This window comes from Trachemys scripta, chromosome 2 (assembly GCF_013100865.1).
Source record: "Trachemys scripta elegans isolate TJP31775 chromosome 2, CAS_Tse_1.0, whole genome shotgun sequence".
Classification (NCBI taxonomy): domain Eukaryota; kingdom Metazoa; phylum Chordata; order Testudines; family Emydidae; genus Trachemys; species Trachemys scripta.
In genome coordinates, this window is record NC_048299.1 from 267,317,468 (window position 1) to 267,337,488 (window position 20,021).

The 20,021-nt window shown below is 44.4% G+C and overlaps 1 protein-coding gene across 1 annotated transcript in view; it reads left to right on the top strand.

Moving 5' to 3' along the window:
- The window catches only part of LOC117871836 (thyroglobulin-like), a gene marked incomplete in the record, with an annotated part of 51,229 nt that overhangs the window by 4,925 nt on the left and 26,283 nt on the right, over positions 1 to 20,021 (top strand). The window contains 4 exon segments of the mRNA XM_034759591.1: positions 2,714 to 2,862; positions 3,645 to 3,809; positions 4,747 to 4,914; positions 19,917 to 20,021. Of these exon segments, the coding sequence (XP_034615482.1) occupies positions 2,714 to 2,862; positions 3,645 to 3,809; positions 4,747 to 4,914; positions 19,917 to 20,021 (587 nt within the window).

A 20,021-nucleotide genomic window follows, 5' to 3' on the forward strand; every position in this document is an offset into this window, starting at 1 on the left:
TTGCCTGAGCTCTGGGAACAAACAAAGGTTTGGGCTCCTGTAGGAATAAGAGCAAACTCAGCCCTTAGTAAGACGTTGAAGTCAAGGGGGTTCTGATGATTTACACCAGAGGAGGATCTGGTCAGTTGCTTTCTCAGTTAATTGTTTTCATTCCAGGCCGCCTTAAAAATTTGCCAGTCTGAAAATAGCCATATGAAAATGCAGTAAAGGTGGGCACCTAGAAAGCCATATGCTGTGAGGTTGTAGCTGTATCAGTACCATGATATTAGAGAGACAAGGTTAGTGAGGTAATATCTTTTATTGGACTAACTTCTGCTGGCGAGAGAGACAAACTTTCAAGCTATGCAGAGCTCTTCAGGTCTGGGGAAAGGTATTATGGGCTTGTCTACACTAAAAACTTGCATCTGTGCAGCTGCAGTGCGTCTGGTGAAAATGCTTTAAGCCAAGAGGAGAGAGCTTAATAACTTGGCTTAATAACTCCACCTCCATGCGTGGCGGAAGCTATGTCAGTGGGAGGAGCTCTCCCACCAACATAGCATGGTCTACACCAGAGCTTCGGTCTGTATAACTATGTTGTTGAGGGGTGTGGATTATTCACACCCCTGAGCGATGTAGTTATACCAAAGTAATTCTGTAGTGTAGACCAGGGCTAAGAGTGTCATAGCTAAACACAAGGTCGAACAGATAGTTTTGCATAAGTAGTTAGAACATATTTTAAGGGATCATTCAAGATGAAGTGGCCCGTTAACACCCCTGTAGTCATAGGATGAAAAGGAGGTGGGGGAGGGGGGGATAGTGGGTTACAGATTGTTATAATAAGCCATAAATCCAGTGTTTTTATTAAATTCATAACTTTGCTAGACACTAAAAATCATGGCCTTAAAATCAGTGTTAACAGGCCACTTCATCTTGAATGGTTCCTTAGAATATGCTTACTTATGCTAAACTATCTGTTCGATCTTGTATTTAGCTCTGACACTCGTAATACCTTTCCCAAACCTGAAGAGCTCCATTGTCTCTCTCACCAATGAAAGATATTACCTCACTCACTTTGTCTCTCTAAGATCACGGGATACTCATGCACGAGAGGGAAGGGGAAGGAGCGAAGTTGTGGTGGTGTGGGTTGTGGTTCAGTCTATTGCTATATGTAACACACATGAACAAGAACAAATGCAGGAGGTCCGCATGAAGGCTTCTGTTTCACAGTTAGTTTGTGTTGCACATCTAATACAATGGAATCCACACCACAGCAACATGCCAGAGGGACACAATAGTCCTGATTAACTGAGGTTCCTTCATGGGAATAGCTTGCTAGGAAAAAGTAGTCACTCCTATTCCTCGAACTGCTTCAAAACAAAATCCTGGAGTGCATTAAAGAGTGAACTAGACATGGTGCACCAAAACTACGCCCTGGCTGTCAGTCAAATTATTAATAATTATAATCTGTATCTCTTTATTCACCCCCTTCATCGAAACACCCATCTTTGTAAAGAGCTATTTGACATCAGTCCCATTTCCCAGACTGGGAAACTGAGGCTCAGAGAGGTTGCGTAACTTGTCCAACATCACAGAGGGTGCCATCCAGTGGATGTTGAGCACTCCTTGAAAGGTGCTGAGCACCCTCCACTCCCAGGGGCAGGCAGAAGTGGCGCCAATTTTAAGTGACAATAGTACTGTGCAGTCATAAGGCCCGACTCTCAGCTGCTCTTAGTTAGTTGCCAGAGTCTCTGCTTCAGCTAGAGCAACCAGGGGACTGCTCTAAATTGTACCTGCTGGCAACTGTCCCTAAAGGGCCATCTGTTACCTGGGAATAGCTGAAGTGTGATATTCATCTTCCCCACCCCCATGATGCCTCTCCTCAGCTCTATCATATCCCCTGTGCAGAGGGCGTAGCAACCTGTTATATTGTTTCTACCCCTGCTAAGGACTCCTCCAAAAGCACAGGTTTCTCAGTCAGGGAAGTTTTGGATAGTCTCTTCTCCCTTTGCCCCACACAGGCAATGCAGCAAGCTAGAGAATCTAGCCAGTCTGGCACCTTTTCTTCACTGATCTCAAAGCACTTTGCAATCATTAATGAATTATCCTCACAATATCCATGTAAGGCTGGGATTATTACACATGTAATTATTTGTGTAAGAACACCTGGCAGATCAGTGGCACAACTGGGAATAGAATCCACGCCTCTTTACTCCCCCTGGCCTGTTTCAACTCAGAGATCCCTTTCTACAGTAACTTCTTCGGTACCAGAAAAACTGCACTTTACTTCAGGAATCAGACAGAATGCTTCACTACCACAGTCAATGTATATGCTGCTAGAAGCAATGAAATGGACGTGGATGTTTTTAACTCCTATGCACGGCTTCTCAGAGACCAAATATTAAAAATACATTTCCTTTTTTTTCTTTGCCTCTGTTTTTGTGTTTTGCTGGGTGTATAGTTTTGTATTTAACATGTTTTATATTGGAAAAAAGCTAATCAGCTGAGGCGATCGGCTTCTCTGTGTTTTTTTTAAAGACGGAAGTGCATCTGAGCAATTATTATAGTAAACTGATCTAAACGTTTGGAAATTAGAACTGACTCATTTTTAACCATGTCACTGCTTATTCCAGCCCTGATGTTGTAGGTCAGATGCTATCAGGCTATGCTAACATACCTGCATTTTGAATAAGTGGCTTTTGTGGTTACTCAACGACATTATGACATCCTTTCCCAGTGAGCTCTTTTCCAAGCACGACCCCAGCTGTGACAGGTCTGGGGAAGTGGTCTGAACATGGGATTGGAAGCCAGGAACTTCTGAGTTCTCGGCTGGGCTCTGTGGCTTTGGCTCATAATTTAAATGTTGATCCTACTCTGAAGAACACTGTAATGTTCTATATTCTCTGTATCTCAAAAACTTCTACATCAAGCTTTAAAGTATAAAGGAGATTCCCCATCCCCACAAATGTTAGTCCTGCAAACTCACCTTGAGTTTTGAAAGTCAAAGCTGGCTTCTTTCCTGCTCATGCTTCATCATCACTAGCGAAGAATCCAGGTCCCGCTCCCCTAGTATTGTTGGAATTGCAATGCTTACAGATATAAGAGGCGAACAGGGTATGATAGTTAGATTGTAAGATCTTTGTGGAGGCTCATAGCCACCTGTGTGTTTGCACAGTGCCTAGCACAAGGGAGCACTGATCTTGGTTTGCAGCCTTTGGTTGCTCATGTAGCACAAATAAGGAATAACAGTAGTAATTAATAGGTGACATTAGCTCAATGAAAGTAGTAGCCATTGCTTAAACTGCACTAACTCTGAGATTTGTGAGACCACAGTAATAATATATCCCACTTTCCATCGAAAGGTTTCAAAATGCCCTGAGGTGGATTGTTGTTCCCATTTTACAGATGCGGGAACTGAAGCACAAAGAAATTAAGTGACTTGCCCAAGGTCTCACAAAAAAAATCTGTGGTAGAGTTGGGACTAGCACCCAGCCCTGCTCTCTCCTCATCCTTTGCTTTAATCACTAGACCATACTGCAGTTTTTGCAAACTCCATTTTTCAGTCAGTGACTAAGCAGATTTTTTTCCCCCCTGTCATCTTCTCCTCATGCAACAGGGAAGCACATGTTGACAGGATCAATTGACTCGGTGTCTGTTTTCTCTTCTAGGGAGGATCTGCTTTTTCCCCGGTGTCGGTGATTAGTGAGAAGAAAGCTCGGGACCAAGTGACAGTTCTGGCTAATGAACTTGGATGCCCTCTGTCCAGCAGTGAGGAAATTGTAGCCTGCCTCCGCCAGTTGCCTGCCAACGTTCTCAACGATGCACAGACTAGGGTGAGCCATAGCAATATATGTGACTTTGTATTATCACTGAAATGTAGGCTGCATGTACAGCAACTTGCAGGAAGAATTTTTAAAAATGTTGGGACAGATCCTTAGCTGGCATAAATTGACATTGACTTCGGTGGAGTTACCCTGATATCCACCAACTGAGGCTTTGGCCCATTGATACTTATGGCCTGATTCTCAGTTACACTAAGGCTCCTTTGCATCGCTTTGGCAGTGTAAACGTGTCTGGAAGGGAGTTTCAATGATCCCTGTCAGGGTGGGGAATGCCTGGCCTAAGTGTAAATGGAAATCAGACCCCTAGTTTCCGTGAGAGTTCTCTGCAGAAAAGGCAGTGTGAAAAGATGACTCTGCTTTGCATTGAACTTAACAAAATGTAATGCTTATGAAAGATGCCATGCTGACAGTCCTGGAGGCTGGAGTCCTTCACACCCAAGTAGAGAAGAGGCATCAGCAATACAAGTTTCTCAATCACACCATCGCGTTGGGCCTCACCCCTAAACTAGAAGTAACAGCCCTAGGAACAATGGAGTAGTTTATTCTCTCTGCCTGTTCAGCTCTTGGCTCCTCTGCTGAGGCTATCAGCAAGGGCCCCCGTTCCTTCCAGTTGTGATTTTGGACTGTGTTACGTGAACATTTACCCATTATGAGGCCATCAGCTTAATTCATCATTTCAGACAGACAGACAAACAAGCCGTGGTCAGGTGGGAATGATGCAAAGTCCTTCCTAATCTGGTCCAGCTGCTCACCACTGGAAGGCCCTGTATCTCCTTACCAATCCCTTGGTCTCTAGGAGAGCACTTTTCCCATGGAATGGGAGTTTTACCATTGACTTCAATGGCCGCAGAGTCAAGCTAACGCTGACCACTTTTGAAAATCCTGATCATGATTGTATTGTACTATTCTCTGTTCCCTTTCAACACAGCTCCTCGCCATAAGCGGGCCATTTCAGTACTGGGGCCCAGTGGTTGATGGAGTCTACCTTCGGGAACCTCTAGCTGCAGCCCTGCGGCGTTCTCGACTTGGGAAGGTGGATCTGCTCATTGGAAGTGCTCAAGAAGACGGGCTGATTAGCAGAGCTAAGGCAATTAAGGTAGGCAAAGATTTACTGTGCAAAAGAACGATCAATTCTTAAAGCACTTAAGCAAATATTAAAGAAGAGGATCTGTGCTGGCAGGAGAGAGATTTTTTGGCTTTCATAATTCTTGAATTGGACTCCATGCAAATACACCAAAGCATTGTCCTTCATAAAGAAGTGCTCTTTTGACTAGCCAGTGGAAATATATGTCCTATTTATGCAATAATACTGTAGTTCAGGGAAGGGGCAAAAAGTTGGGAGACCAGGTTGGTTTAGCTTGTATTTTGCATGTGTCTGCATGTCTAGTAGGTCTCTGAAAAGCATGTAGTATTCATTTCTCCTGTTATATGTTAGTGTGTAGGTGATACTTTAAGATTAATTTGGCTGTTGGGTTTCTCTAGAGTAGGGATGGGCCCAAGTCAAACTCCTGCATTTAGACCCTGCTAAACTTTATTGAGGATTCAGAATCTAAACCCAGATATGGGTCCAAAATTCATAGGTTATTCCCCTCTCCAACTCCTATCTTATGTTTTTGCTCATGGATTGTTGCACTGGTTTATTTTCTATATCATTGCTTGTGCTTTTCTGTTTTGTGACTCCTCTCCTTTCTTATAAGGATGCTTCCAAATTAGAACTGCCCATGAATAGAAATAGCATCTGCGGATACATGAGCTAGGTTAAAAATGGAAAGGGTTATCAATCCTCAAGCATCAGGGCACAAACTGATCACCCACTGGGGACATTTGTCTAGTATTACACAAATAGTCCTACTACAGGGGCATACTACTTTCCTCTGCAGCATCCGGCATTGGCTGCGTTGGAGACAGAATCCTGGACCCGGTGGTTAAATAGTTCCTTTACCTAATGGCAATTACTCTGTTCTTATAGCCTGTTGAAATGATAGCACAAACTATATATGTGACTTTGTATTAGAACTGAAATGTAGGCTGCATGTACAGCAACGTGCAGGAAGAATTTTTAAAAATGTTGGGTCAGATCCTTAGCTGGCATAAATTGACATAAACCTGTCCCTTTCAGCTTTCTCTTCATTACCCTGATTTATAATTAACACATGCATTCAAGAGCGAGGTACATTCCTGCCCCATAATGCCAAACTCCCTTTAAACTAGTGTTTTTTTGTTTACAAGTGAGCAGACCTCTTGGAGACATTCTCTCCCTCTCTCATTGTCTGTTCCTCTCTCTCCATATTTACTTCCGGGACCATTTATGCAAGAGTATTAGTGCAGAGCAGTATATACAGAAGGACTAGAGTATTCTTCAGTAATTGTCCAGAACAACAAACAAAAATGTATAGTATACTGGAGCGTAACCACTGAGTTAATGGGAGTTTGGGTTGTGTATGAAATGGAGAAGTGGGCTCAGCAGTGCTATTGGCTAGGAGTCTTTAGAAGATCTGCTCTGACCTCTTGCGTTACCCAAGGCAACAGAGCTTCAAACCGTCACTGTAACTCTTACTAACATTGCTACAGTGCTCTACCGTAATGATCCAAAACACAGAGGCTTGCTACCATGGGGCCCAGTGATAAAGTCCATTCTGGCCATTAATGCTGGATACCAACATATTTTTTAGTAAGGAATCTAAAACAGTAGGAAAGCTTTCAGGTGAGATTTAAAGAGAGCAGCAATGGGTGGAAGGGCTCTTGAGACTCAAAGGGTTAAACTTTGCTCCTGTGCAGCGAGCCAGGCACTACTTAATTTTTGAAGAGGAAGGATAGTCCAGTGGTTAGGTCACTAGCTTAGTGCTTTGGAGACCTGGGTTTAAGTCCCTGCTTTGCCACAAACTTCCTGTGGTAAGTCACTTAATCTTACTCTGTGCCTTAGCCCCCATCTGTAAAATGGGGATAATAGCACTGCCCCATGTCACAGGGGTGTGGTGAGGATAAACACATTAAAGATTATGAGGTGTTCAGATACTGTGGTAATGGGGGGGGGGCATATAAATACCTGAGGCCTGGTCTGCACTAGAAATTAAGCTGGTTTACCTACATTGCTCAGGGATGTGAAAAACCCATAGCTCTGAGTGGCATAGTTAAGCAGACCTTACCTCCACCATAGACAACACAAGGTTGTTGGAAGAATTCTTCCATCGACCTGGCTATCGCTTCTCGGGGAAGTGGATTCCCTGCGCTGACAGAAGAACCCCTCCTGTTGGTGTAGGTAGTATTTATACTACACGCTCCAGTGGCGCAGCTGTGCCACTGTAGCATTTCAAGTGTAGACTAGCCCTAAAAGACAGGTAGAGACTTCAAAATAGGGCTTTAAGTGGAACCAAGGCCTATTGCTGTCTGTCTGCAAAGAGGTGAATTTCACCCATTGTGAAACAGTGCAAGAAAAGGGTAAACCCCAGTGCTGCCCAGTAGCTGGTGATGTAGCACAGGACATTTGTACATTCAGAAATAACAACCAAGGGTTTGACAGGAACCTCTGTTACGACAATTCTTAACAGAGACAAAGTGACTGCGTTGGTTCCCTTCAGGATATTTTTGCTTTTGCTTTGACATCATGTTTTCCTTTTGAATCCTTTAAAAGTGATTTTTAAAAAGGCAAGGGTCAAGGATGTAACAGCAACCACTGGAGTCAGCCCATAACGATCCCTGTGTTGTGATGGGGAATAAACCTTTGTAACCTTGGCCCAGCTCATGTGGATGGGGCCAGGAAATGAAGTCCTGTGTGTTACCACCACTTATGTGCATCCCACCTTAATTATAAACAGTCAGTGAAATCCCACTGTGTTGTCTCACAGAAGATTATGTGGCAAACCAGGGTGTTAATAACGGAGACAGCTGGAAGCTTCAAGATTTTTCTGATGTGCAGATGTTTTCTCTTTCCTGTTAAGTACTTACACAGAACTTGGGCTTCTGAGATGAGAATTTGGAAAGTCCTTGTAATTCCTCACTAGTAATAGTAGTACTAATTATAGTAATGCCACGGAAGCCCAACCAAGGACCAGGCCACTGTGCTAATCACTGTACAGGTATGTAATAAAGACAGTTCTGCCTCAGTGATTTCATGTTCTCCATGTTAGACAGGCTGCAGTTCAGTCCTTCCCTTTCATCTCCTTTGCCTCTTAATAACTGCTGATTATTCTCATCTGCTCTGGCTCTGTTTCTGCCCTCTCATATCCTAAGGCCTGGTCTACACTGGGGGGAGGGGACGAAATCGATCTAAGTTACGCAACTTCAGCTACGTGAAGTCGACATACTTAGACCTACTTCACCGTGGTGTCTTCACTGCGATGAGTCGACTGCTGCCGCTCCCCCGTCGACTCTTCCTGCACCTCTTGCAGTGGTGGAGTACAAGAGTCGACGGGAGAGTGCTCGGGAGTCGATTTATCGCGTCTAGACTAGACGCGATAAATCGACCCCCATTGGATCGATCACTGCCCACCGATCCAGTGGGTAGTGTAGACATACCCTTAGTTTCTTTCAAATGCTCTAGGTGCCAGTCTGTCTTGCAGGCATCCATTGTCGGGGTCGTGTTTGTGCAGCTTTGTGACACTATTAATGCTGATCTACCCACAGGTGGCTGCCATAAGAAAAGTTCCAGAAATAATAGCTGAATTTGAGAAGATGGGGCTTCCAAACTGTGCAGGGGCCATTGATGGCACCCATATCCCAATACTTTGCCCACCAAAAGGGGCCAAGTAGTTGTGAATCGAAAAGTTTATTATTCATTCATTCTGCAAGGCTTAGTGGACCACTGAGGCAGATTCGTGAATACCAACACGGGAAACCCTGGAAAAGTTCATAACACTATGGTACTGAGAAGATTGGGATTGTTCTTGAAGGGGGAAAGAAGGCACTTTATTCCCCAGTAACAATATGGTTCTCTACAGTGTGTCTGTCCAGTTTGTGTTTTGGCATTGCCGCTCCTAAATTGGCTCATGAAACCATACCCCAGCATCGGTGGGAATTCAGTTACAGAATCAGTAGCTGTAGAATGGTCATGGAGTGTTTGTTTGGTAGGCTGATATCTCATTGGCAGTTCCTGTGTCCCCATCTGGATGCCAATGTGGCAAATGCTGTTCATATTATCCTTATCTGCTGCACGCTCCTTAACATTTGGGAGGGTAAAGGGGAGTGCTTCCATCCTGAGTGGGCCCAGAACAAGTCTGGTTTACAAACCCTGTACCGGCCGCTGGATCCTGTCCATATGTACACAGGCAAGGGAAATCAGGGATTCCAAATGTTCACACTTCTCGGAACAGCACAGACACAGAGTGGGGTACTGAGGGACACCTTTAGAGCCCTGCAAATCCACAGCTATCCGCTTTATATCTGAGGCTCATTTTTGCGGATCAGATGCGGATACAGATTTTGTATCCATGCAAGGCTCTAGACACCTTCACACCATAGGTGCTTGAACTACAGGTGCAGGAGGTGCTGCTGCACCCCCTTGCTTGAAGTGGTTTCCATCATATCCAGGGTTTACAGTTTGATTCAATGGCCCTTAGCACCTCCAGTGTAAAAATTGTTCCAGCGCCCCTGCTTTGCACTCTGTGCAACTGCTGAAAAGCATAGGGGACATGGGCACACACTTGTGGGGGTTACACAGCTTTGTGAGGCACAGCAAGTTACAGCACTGTAAAGGGCTAGGGTAAACAGGCTCCCAGCGCTGTACGCTAATCCCCTTGTGGAGGTGGAATACCTGCAGCGCTCTTCTTAAATCTTAAATTTATGTCTTCTTGGAAGAAACTCTTAAGATCTCTGCCATTTGAACAGACTTTGCCTGCCTTGTCTTACTCCATTAATACCTTCTGACTGGTTGTGGAAGAGCCTGCCACCCTTGTAAACACTACTTGTCTTCCTTTCTGTTTTATGAATATGCAGTTAAATTCTATTATTGAAGTTCTTTGAAGTTTCGAGTGTAGCCACGGCCTGAGGTTTTTGTTCCCCTGTAGCTGAAGGTTACTAGCTGGTCCTTCCTGTGGCTATTCACACAAATTACAGATAATTCTAACAAGGCACCTCCCCTAGGTTAACACCTTTTGGGTTGGATTTGTGCTGCCGGGGTGGTGGCCGAGTTGTCATGTGGACATTGTGCAATGCTTTTTTCCTAACTGTTCACACTTCCCTACAAATCTGTTATCAAGTGCACTCAATCTCTAACAATCTTATCAATGTTTGTTCTGCGGGGGTGCACTCGTGCCCATTCATTTTTATCCATTCTTCGTCAGCACTGCTAACTGCACTTAAAGGCTATTATGGATAATCACTACTAAGGTTGAATCTTGTCAAGGATTTGTAGGGGAGGAAGGGCTGTTCAATCACCGAGTAGTGGCTGGTGCCTGCCTCTGTTGTTACTTGCATTGTGTTTTGTTTTTCTGAATGTCAACCAAGCCTTGTTTATCTGCCCATTTTCTGGGCTAGAGACAAGGTGGGTGAGGTAATAGCTTTTATTGGACCAACTTCTGTTGGTGATTACCTCATCCACCTTGTCTCTCTGATATCCTGGGACTGACACAGCTACTGGGACTGACACGGCTACATCGACACTGCTTTGTGTGCACTGTGTTGTGAGTTCTGGTACGTTTAGAACTAGCAGTGCTTTCTGTGAGCACATAACTGCACTTTCCCCATCCCTCCCATGTATCCTTGGGACTTCAGATATTTCTTAACCTGGAGATTGTCTTCACATACAGTGAAGCTGTGCCACTTTAGCGCTTCAGCGAAGACACTACTGGAGCTGCTCCCGTCGGCATAGTTACTCCACAGGATTATGAGGCGCTCAGCTATTGTAGTAATGGGGGCCATATAAATACCCGAGACCTGGTCACTAGAAAATTAAGTTGGTTTATCTACGTTGCTCAGGGATGTGAAAAACCCACAACTCTGAGCAGCATAGTTAAGCCGACTTTACCCCAGTGTGGACAGCACTAGGTCAGTGGAAGAATTTTTCTGTCAACCTAGGTACCTCTTCTTGGGGAAATGGATTCCCTACGCTGACGGAAAAAACTCTCATAGAATCATAGAATATCAAGGTTGGAAGGGACCTCAGGAGGTCATCTAGTCCAACCCCCTGCTCAAAGCAGGACCAATTCCCAACTAAATCATCCCAGCCAGGGCTTTGTCAAGCCTGACCTTAAAAACCTCTAAGGAAGGAGATTCCACCACCTCCCTAGGTGTAACCCTAAACCTCCCCAACTGCAACTTGAGACCATTACTCCTTGTTCTCTCATCAGGTACCACTGAGAACAGTCTAGATCCATCCTCTTTGGAACCTCCTTTCAGGTAGTTGAAAGCAGCTATCAAATCCCCCCTCATTCTTCTCTTCTGCAGACTAAACAATCCCAGTTCCCTCAGCCTCTCCTCATAAGTCATGTGCTCCAGCCCCCTAATCATTTTTGTTGCCCTCCGCTGGACTCTTTCCAATTTTCCCACATCCTCCTTGTAGTGTGGGGCCCAAAACTGAACACAGTACTCCAGATGAGGCCTCACCAATGTCAAATAGAGGGGAATGATCACGTCCCTCGATCTGCTGGCAATGCCACTACTTATACAGCCCAAAATGCCGTTAGCCTTCTTGGCAACAAGTTGACTCATATCCGGCACACTGTTGACTCATATCCAGCTTCTCATCCACTGTAACCCCTAGGTCCTTTTCTGCAGAACTGCTTCCTAGCCATTCGGTCCCTAGTCTGTAACAGTGCATGGAATTCTTCCGTCCTAAGTGCAGGACTCTGAACTTGTCCTTGTTGAACCTTATCAGGTTTCTTTTGGCCCAGTCCTCTAATTTGTCTAGGTCCCTCTGTATCCTATCCCTACCCTCCAGCGTATCTACCACTCCTCCCAGTTTAGTGTCATCTGCAAACTTGCTGAGGGTGCAGTCCACCCATCCTCCAGATCATTAATGAAGTTATTGAACAAAACCGGCCCCAGAACCGATCCCTGGGGCACTCCACTTGAAACCGGCTGCCAACTAGACATGGAGCCGTTGATCACTACTGGTTGAGCCCGATGATCTAGCCAGCTTTCTATCCACCTATAGTCAATTCATCCCGTCCGTACTTCTTTAGCTTGGTGGCAAGAATACTGTGGGAGACCATATCAAAAGCTTTGCTAAAGTCAAGGAATAACATATCCACTGCTTTCCCCTCATCCACAGAGTCAGTTATCTCCTCATAGAAGGCAATTAGGTTAGTCAGGCACAACTTGCCCTTGGTGAATCCATGCTGACTGTTCCTGATCACTTTCTTCTCCTCTAAGTGCTTCAGAATTGATTTCTTGAGGACCTGCTCCATGATTTTTCCAGGGACTGAGGTGAGGCTGACTGGCCTGTAGTTCCCCGGATCCTCCTCCTTACCTTTTTTAAAGATGGGCACTACATTAGCCTTTTTCCAGTCATCTAGGACCTCCCCCGATCGCCATGAGTTTTCAAAGATAATGGCCAATGGCTCTGCAATCACATCCGCCAACTCCTTTAGCATCCTCGGATGCAGCGCATCCGGCCTCATGGACTTGTGCTCGTCCAATTTTTCTAAATAGTCCCGAACCACTTCTTTCCCCACAGAGGGCTGGTCACCTTCTCCCCATACTGTGCTGCCCAGTGCAGCAGTCTGGGAGCTGACCTTGTTCGTGAAGACAGAGGCAAAAAAATCATTGAGTACATTAGCTTTTTCCACATCCTCTGTTACTAGGTGCCTCCCTCATTCAGTAAGGGGCCCACATTTTCCTTGACTTTCTTCTTGTTGCTAACATACCTGAAGAAACCCTTCTTGTTACTCTTAACATCTCTTGCTAGCTGCAACTCCAAGTGTGATTTGGCCTTCCTGATTTCACTCCTGCATGCCTGAGCAATATTTTTATACTCCTCCCTGGTCATTTGTCCAATCTTCCACTTCTTGTAAGCTGCTTTTTTGTGTTTAAGGTCAGCAAGGATTTCACTGTTAAGCCAAGCTGGTCGCCTGCCATATTTACTGTTCTTTCTACACATTGGGATGGTTTTTTTTCCTGCAATCTCAATAAGGATTCTTTAAAATACAGCCAGCTCTCCTGGACTCCTTTCCCTCTCATGTTATTCTCCCAGGGGATCCTGCCCATCAGTTCCCTGAGGGAGTCAAAGTCTGCTTTTCTGAAGTCCAGGGTCCATATTCTGCTGCTCTTTCTTCCTTGTGTCAGGATCCTGAACTCGACCATCTCTTGGTCACTGCCTCCCAGGTTCCCATCCACTTTTGCTTCCCCCACTAATTCTTCCCGGTTTGTGAGCAGCAGATCTAGAAGAGCTCTGCCCCTAGTAGTCCCTCCAGCACTTGCACCAGGAAATTGGCCCCTACACTTTCCAAAAATTTCCTGGGTTGTCTGTGCACTGCTGTATTGCTCTCTCAGCAGATAACAGGGTGATTAAAGTCTCCCATGAGAACCAGGGCCTGCGATCTAGTAACTTCTGCTAGTTGCCGGAAGAAAGCCTCGTCCACCTCATCCCCGTGGTCTGGTGGTCTATAGCACCACAACATCACCCTTGTTGCTCACACTTCTAAACTTAATCCAGAGACTCTCAGGTTTTTCTGCAGTTTCATACCGGAGCTCTGAGCAGTCATACTGCTCTCTTACATACAATGCAACTCCCCCACCTTTTCTGCCCTGCCTGTCCTTCCTGAACAGTTTATATCCATCCATGACAGTACTCCACTCATGTGAATTATCCCACCAAGTTTCTGTTATTCCAGTGACATCCTAGTTCCTTGACTGTGCCAGGACTTCCAGTTCTCCCTGCTTGTTTCCCAGGCTTCTTGCATTTGTGTATAGGCACTTAAGATAACTCGCTGATTGTCCTGCTTTCTCAGTCTGAGACAGGAGTCCTCCCCTCTTGCACTCTCCTGCTCGTGCATCCTCCCGGTATCCCATTTCCCCACTTACCTCAGGGCTTTGGTCTCCTTCCCCCGGTGAACCTCGTTTAAAGCCCTCCTCACTAGGTTAGCCAGCCTGCTTGCTCTCCTGTCAGCGTAGGTAGTCAGTGTTTACACTGATGCACTACAGAAGCACAGCTGTGCCACTGTAGCATTTCAAGTGTAGACAAGCCCTAAAATAGATAGAGACCTCCAAATAGGGCTTAAGTGGAACAAGGCCTGTTGCTGTTTGTGAATTTCACCCATTATGAGACAGTGCAAAAAAAGGGTAAACCACAGTGCTTCCCCAATAGCAGGCGTTGTAACATAGGATATTTGTACATGTCAGCTCTTGGGAAATATTTATCACAGAGTTCTGTACCCCAGGCAGTAGTTCTCAACCTATTTACCACTGAGGCACATATGCAGCTCTCTGTGTTATGTGGGCTGCATCTACACAATACATACAGTACCTGTGTGGCCTTGAGGATGTCATATAGGCCGCAGCTGTGTGCTGATTGGGCCACGATTTGAGAACTACACTGGTGGTGGGGGTGGTATTTGTGATTTCTTTCCACTAGTGCCCACAATGCACAAGGTGCTTTCCAATCATAAAAGGAGGCATGGTCCTTATTCTGAAGAGCTCACAATGTAAGGGCTAGATTTTGACTAGTGCCAGCAAGGCTGCACAGAGCAATATACAGAAATAAGGTCTTCCCCCAGTGCACTGGTTCAGCCGTGGCAGTGATACCTTGATCAAGGTGGAGGTATTTAGGGGGAGGGCAGAGGCTGTGCACCTGGTTTTTCCTTCCCCTCCTTTTTAGTCAGTTGTTGAGAAAATGGTGGAGAGGAGGTGGAGCCATGGCCCCATCTCCCCAGGCACTGGCCAGTGAGTGGGTTGAAGTAACCTAATATCTCCCTCAAGCAGAGAAAGTCCGAACAAGATCCAATAGCTGGAAGTTAAAGCCAGACAAATTCAGATTAGAAATAAGGCAACATTTTTAACAGTGGGGGGTGAATAACAATTGGAACAGACTGCCAAGGGAAGCGGTGGATTCCACATCTATTGAAGTCTAAGATCAAGACTTAGATGCCTTTTGGATGATATGTTTTAGTCAAACACAAGTTAGTAGTCTCAATAAAGGGGAAAGTGGGTGAAAATCTACAGCCTGTGATACACAGGAGTTAGCTCCTCATACCTACGTCTGTCAGTGATGTGAAAAAAACACATCCCTGACTGAAATAGCTATGCTGACCTGACCCCTAGTGTAGATGCAGCTACATCGATAGAAGACAGCTTCCATCAATGTAGGGTAGCCATTGTCACTTGCGGGGGTGTAAGCTCTCTCTACGCTGTGGGGTTATGCCAGCATAGCTACGGCAACATGTAGCTATGCCAATATAGTCCCCGTAGTGTAGACATACCCTCAGACTAGATGATCTAAGGTCCTTTATGGTCTTAAAGTCTAATGCATGTTGTGTGTGCGTGTGTACACACAGTGTGTTTAGTACACAGTAGAGAGAACATGGATTGCAAGGAGGGATGCGTACCCATGGTGGGAGTTTGAATTCTGTTTAGTTGGTGGACTAAGGTTTTGGCTTTTTCTGTCTTTTCTCTGCTGGTACACCCACCCTAGTACAGACCCAGGCTGTCTTGCACAGCCAGGAAATGGTGGGTGGGTAAAAGGATTTATGGAAAGAAAGTTAGCAATATTATGCATTTATCCCATATATGCAGTCTGAGCTGTGCAGGCGGTCCCGTACACCCACAGCATCTGCAGTCAGTGGGGCTTCTCAAGAGCACAGGACCTCACCTGCATGGAACCCATTGCAGGAGTTTGTAACTGTAATGACCTCAGGGGAAAAACCTGCTATTGAGCTCTGTCTGTGATGAGAATTGACTCTTTAATTCCAACTCTTTATTTCATCTCCTAACTAGCTTGAATCTGTGACAGAGTTGTGCTGAGCTTCTCACCTCTTGCCTAGCAAGTTTTCTTAATAGTCTCCTGTGAGGGACTTAGTCAAAAGCCATTTGAAAAATTAAAATCACTATATACACTTGTTCCCCTTATCCACTCTGTTTGAGGGCTAACTCTTAACACTATTCTAACACATTGGAGAGGTACCAGTTAGCCTTACAGAAGATGTGCTGGTTTGTCTCTACCATATGCTACTGAGTTAGGTGCTTTATAATATACTGGGCCACATTCATTGGCATGCTAGAGTTTTGCTCCCACAATGAAAGGAACTGTAAACTGAGGGTGACAGTCAGTTAAGCCATGTTTATGACTGCTTCTTGTCACCAAAACAGTGCAAAGTAACATACCACTGAACCTGGCCCATTGTTTTTCAGGATTTTCTTACCTAGTTTTTTTATAATACTGAAGAAAGGCCCACGAGTCTATAACTCCTGAGCTCGGTAAACCGTAGCTCTGAAAGAGTTTGTAGAATGTAGATTATTTGACATAGGCTGCAGTTCTTTCTATCTATCTACTACTATCTATTATGTTAAGCTCTCTTTGGAAAATGTTTCCTATTAGAGCTGATTGAAAATTTTCAAGTGGAAAATTGTTCTGCGGGAATATGCTGAGCAGATGATTGAAATGTTTTGTGGGAATGTATCAACTTCATTGAAATTTTCACTGAGAAATTATTTAAAAGTTTCATTTCAATAAGGCCAAACATTTCATTTTGACTTTATCATTCTGATTCTTTATAATATAATATAGTCAAAACGATGAGGTCAAAAGAAAATATTTCAGAATATTTGGTTTTGTGAAAAATTCAACTTTTCAATTCAGGACAAAACCAAATTTCAAAATCTCAGAATTTCCAAGGAGACAGAAATTCCATTTTTCAGCCAGCTCTGTTCCCATGGTGATAGCTGACTCACAAGACCCTAGTGATTCAATTTTATGATCTGACTGCTGAGAAAGGGCACCAAAATTCTTAGGACATTTTTGGGGTGACAAAAATTGTAAACCAAGCACTGTAAACTGTTCTTTTAAGTGAATGAGCCTCATGTTTCATCATTCCCTTAGCATCTGTGGCAGCTGTTGAATAATATAATGTGTCTGTGATGGGTTGAATCACAGAAAACCCCTTGGGAACTGCCAACTGATGTGCTGAGACTACCTCTGCCCCTGCTTTCCCTGCCAGATTGGGACTTCAGAGCCCTGCCTGGTTGTGCCAGACACGCTTGCTGGTTACAAACACAGACCCAGGTCTGAACCATCTCCCACAAACTGCAGGCTTAACTGAAAGCAGCATAAGAAGTGTTCCTGTCTCTAACACTCAGATGCCCAACTCCCAATGGGATCCAAACCACAAATAAATCCATTTTAAGCTTTATACAGGGTAAACTCATAAATTGTTCACCCTCTATAACACTGACAGAGAGATATGCACAGCTGTTTGCCCCACCCCACCCCAGGTATTAATACATACTCTGGGTTAATTAATAAGTAAAAAAGTGATTTTATTAAATACAGAAAGTGGGATTTAAGTGGTTCCAAGTAATAACAGACAGAACAAAGTGAATTCCCAAGCAAAATAAAATAAAACACGCAAATCTAAACCTAATACAGTAAGAAAACTGAATACAGATAAAACCTCACTCTCAGAGGTGTTCCAGTAAGCTTCCTTTTACAGACTAGTCTCCTTCTAGTCTGGGTCCAGCAATCACCCCCCGCTCCCCCGGTTACTGTCCTTTGTTCCAGTTTCTTTCAGGTATCCTTTGGGGCTGGAGAGGCTATAACTTGAGCCAGCTGAAGACAAAATGGAGGGATCTCCCAGGGGTTTAAATAGACTTTCCCTTTGGGGTGGACACTCCTCCCTCCCCCTGTGTAGAATCCCAGCTACAAGATGGAGTTTTGGAGTCACAGGGGCAAGTCTCATGTCCATGCATGACTCAGAACTTACAGGTAGCAGCCGTGGTTCACATGCTACCTTGAACGTCCTCAAGTAGACTTCTTATGTGGATTGGAGTCTTCCAAGATCCATTGTCTGTTAAGTGTTTCTTGATTGGGCACTTAACTTGCACCTTCCTTTCTCAGGAAGCTGACCAAATGCTTTACTAAGTCTACTTAAAATCAAGCAACTACACAGCCAATATTCATAACTTCGAATACAAAAATGATACATGCATACAAATAGAAGGAATGTATTCAGTAGATCATAACCTTTACAGAGATATGTTACATGGCATATGTAGCATAAAACATATTCCAGTTATGTCATATATACATTCATAAGCATATTTCCATAAAGTCTTATGGGGTGCAACGTCACACTGTCCATCACTAAATATAAAATTAAAACATGCAATAAGGACTGGATCATGCAAGGTGTTCAGCAATTAGCAGGACTGGGCACTATCTATAAAAGATTATCCTCTTTACCCCACTCCTCCCCTTCTAAATTGCTCAAATCCATCAGCACCAATTCTTCAATGAAAGAGGCCACTAGATCATTAGAAATGCAGTGATACAGCCAGCCCCTAAAGACCTGATCTTCCATGGACATGAATAGAAAGACAGCTACTGACTTCAAAGGGCTTTGAATCAGTTCCTTAGTGATAATGTTTCAGTTTCTTGTCGAAAAATGTGCACTTATGTACACCATTAATTCACTCCGTGAAATGGAAACAAATTAGATGACAGAACCTCCTAAAAATAAGAAAAAAAAGAGGGAAAGAAACCAAGCTGCACTGAAATTGTGCAACTAACAGGGCACATTACTCCTCTTTCACTTTTCTTTGTGTTTTATCCCATCACCTACCCATTATCTATGAGCCTTTCAGATCCCATGATAAGTCATTGAAAACTGGACTGGAAAGAACACTAGAATCAGTAGTAAGGACCATCCTAGGATGGCAACAGGGGATGGATTTTGTGACTTGAGACTTTTTTTCTCATCTCTAATTTCTATGAATCTATTGGAAAAGCAGTTTTTCTTTCTGTAGCTTTTGGTACATTCTATGCAGGGTAGTGGAAAGATTTTTTGAGTTGTTTGAGGAAAAACAGATGCAGGTCAACAAAATAAAATATTCAGTAGAAGTATCTATAGTAATTTGACTGGGCAGATTTAGATCTGTTTTGTTTCAGGAGGGCCAGCCATGATGATAAAGACAGCTTATTAGATGTTTCTATCTGAAATGTTTTAAAAATATCTTACCAAATTTCATCCCCATGCACCTGTGCAAGTGTCTCCTGCAGACAGGAAATCTCGTTTCAAGCTTTTAAAGAAGTCGCTCTGTTTCCAAACCTGGAATCAATTCTGCCATTTAAAAACAGAATGTGAAAGCTCTAAAAGGATAACAGATAACATCCCTAAATAACAGAGATGTCAAAAGCCTCCAGGACTTGTTGGCTCCATCAAGAACAGGGGCGGGAAACTGGGCATGGCATGAGACAGCTCTCTGCATGCCGATCTCTGGATTCCCATAGGAACAGGAGTCTTTTTGCTTTGGCCCTGTCTCCTCCAGCCCTCCTTACTCCTGTGGTCACATGTGGGCACCCTCTGACTTTACACCAGCTGAGGTTATGCCCTGTGGTCTCTTTAGTATAACTGAAGTTTGATCCCCCATTTTCTTTGGGCTATATTGACTCACCCTGGAAGAAGCCATGAGAGGGCTTCCCGGCAGGGAGCTTTCCAGCATGATGGGGAGGGCTTGGAGGATTGTGAAATGTGAAGGTTGCACTCTCTTGCATCCTTGTAGATCTCAGACATCTGTGGGGAAGGGATTTCCCCTCTATCCTGGAACCGCCCCTCACCTTGGCAGTGTAGCTCCTAGTGCAGCTGCACTGCTAATGGCTGGGTCCCCCATGGCTTCTTTGTAGTAGCCATGAAGAGGTCTCAGAGGGAGGTAATGCAGCTCCAAGCTGAATTACCTGCCGCGTCTATTTTCAGATGCAAATCCAAGGACTATGCAGCAGAGAGCAGCATCCCCCTACTGCATCCTTCCCGTAAACCCCCACAGAGCCTCAGCAGAGGGGCATCTTTGTATGATAATGGCAGGGGTTGGAGACAGCACTCTGCCTTCCCATGGGAGTTCATCAAAAGAGTGATGTCTCCCCGTGTGATTCTGCAGAGGGTGGTTTGAGCCTATGTACAAGGCATTCTGTGGAATGTTGAACTTTCGTTTTTAAAAAAGACCCTGATTTTCTCTTAGAAATTCGAAGAAAGTCAAGGACGAGTCAATAGCAAAACAGCCTTTTATCAGGCTCTGCAAAATTCCCTCGGAGGAGAGGACTCCAATTCCTTCATTGAAGATGCA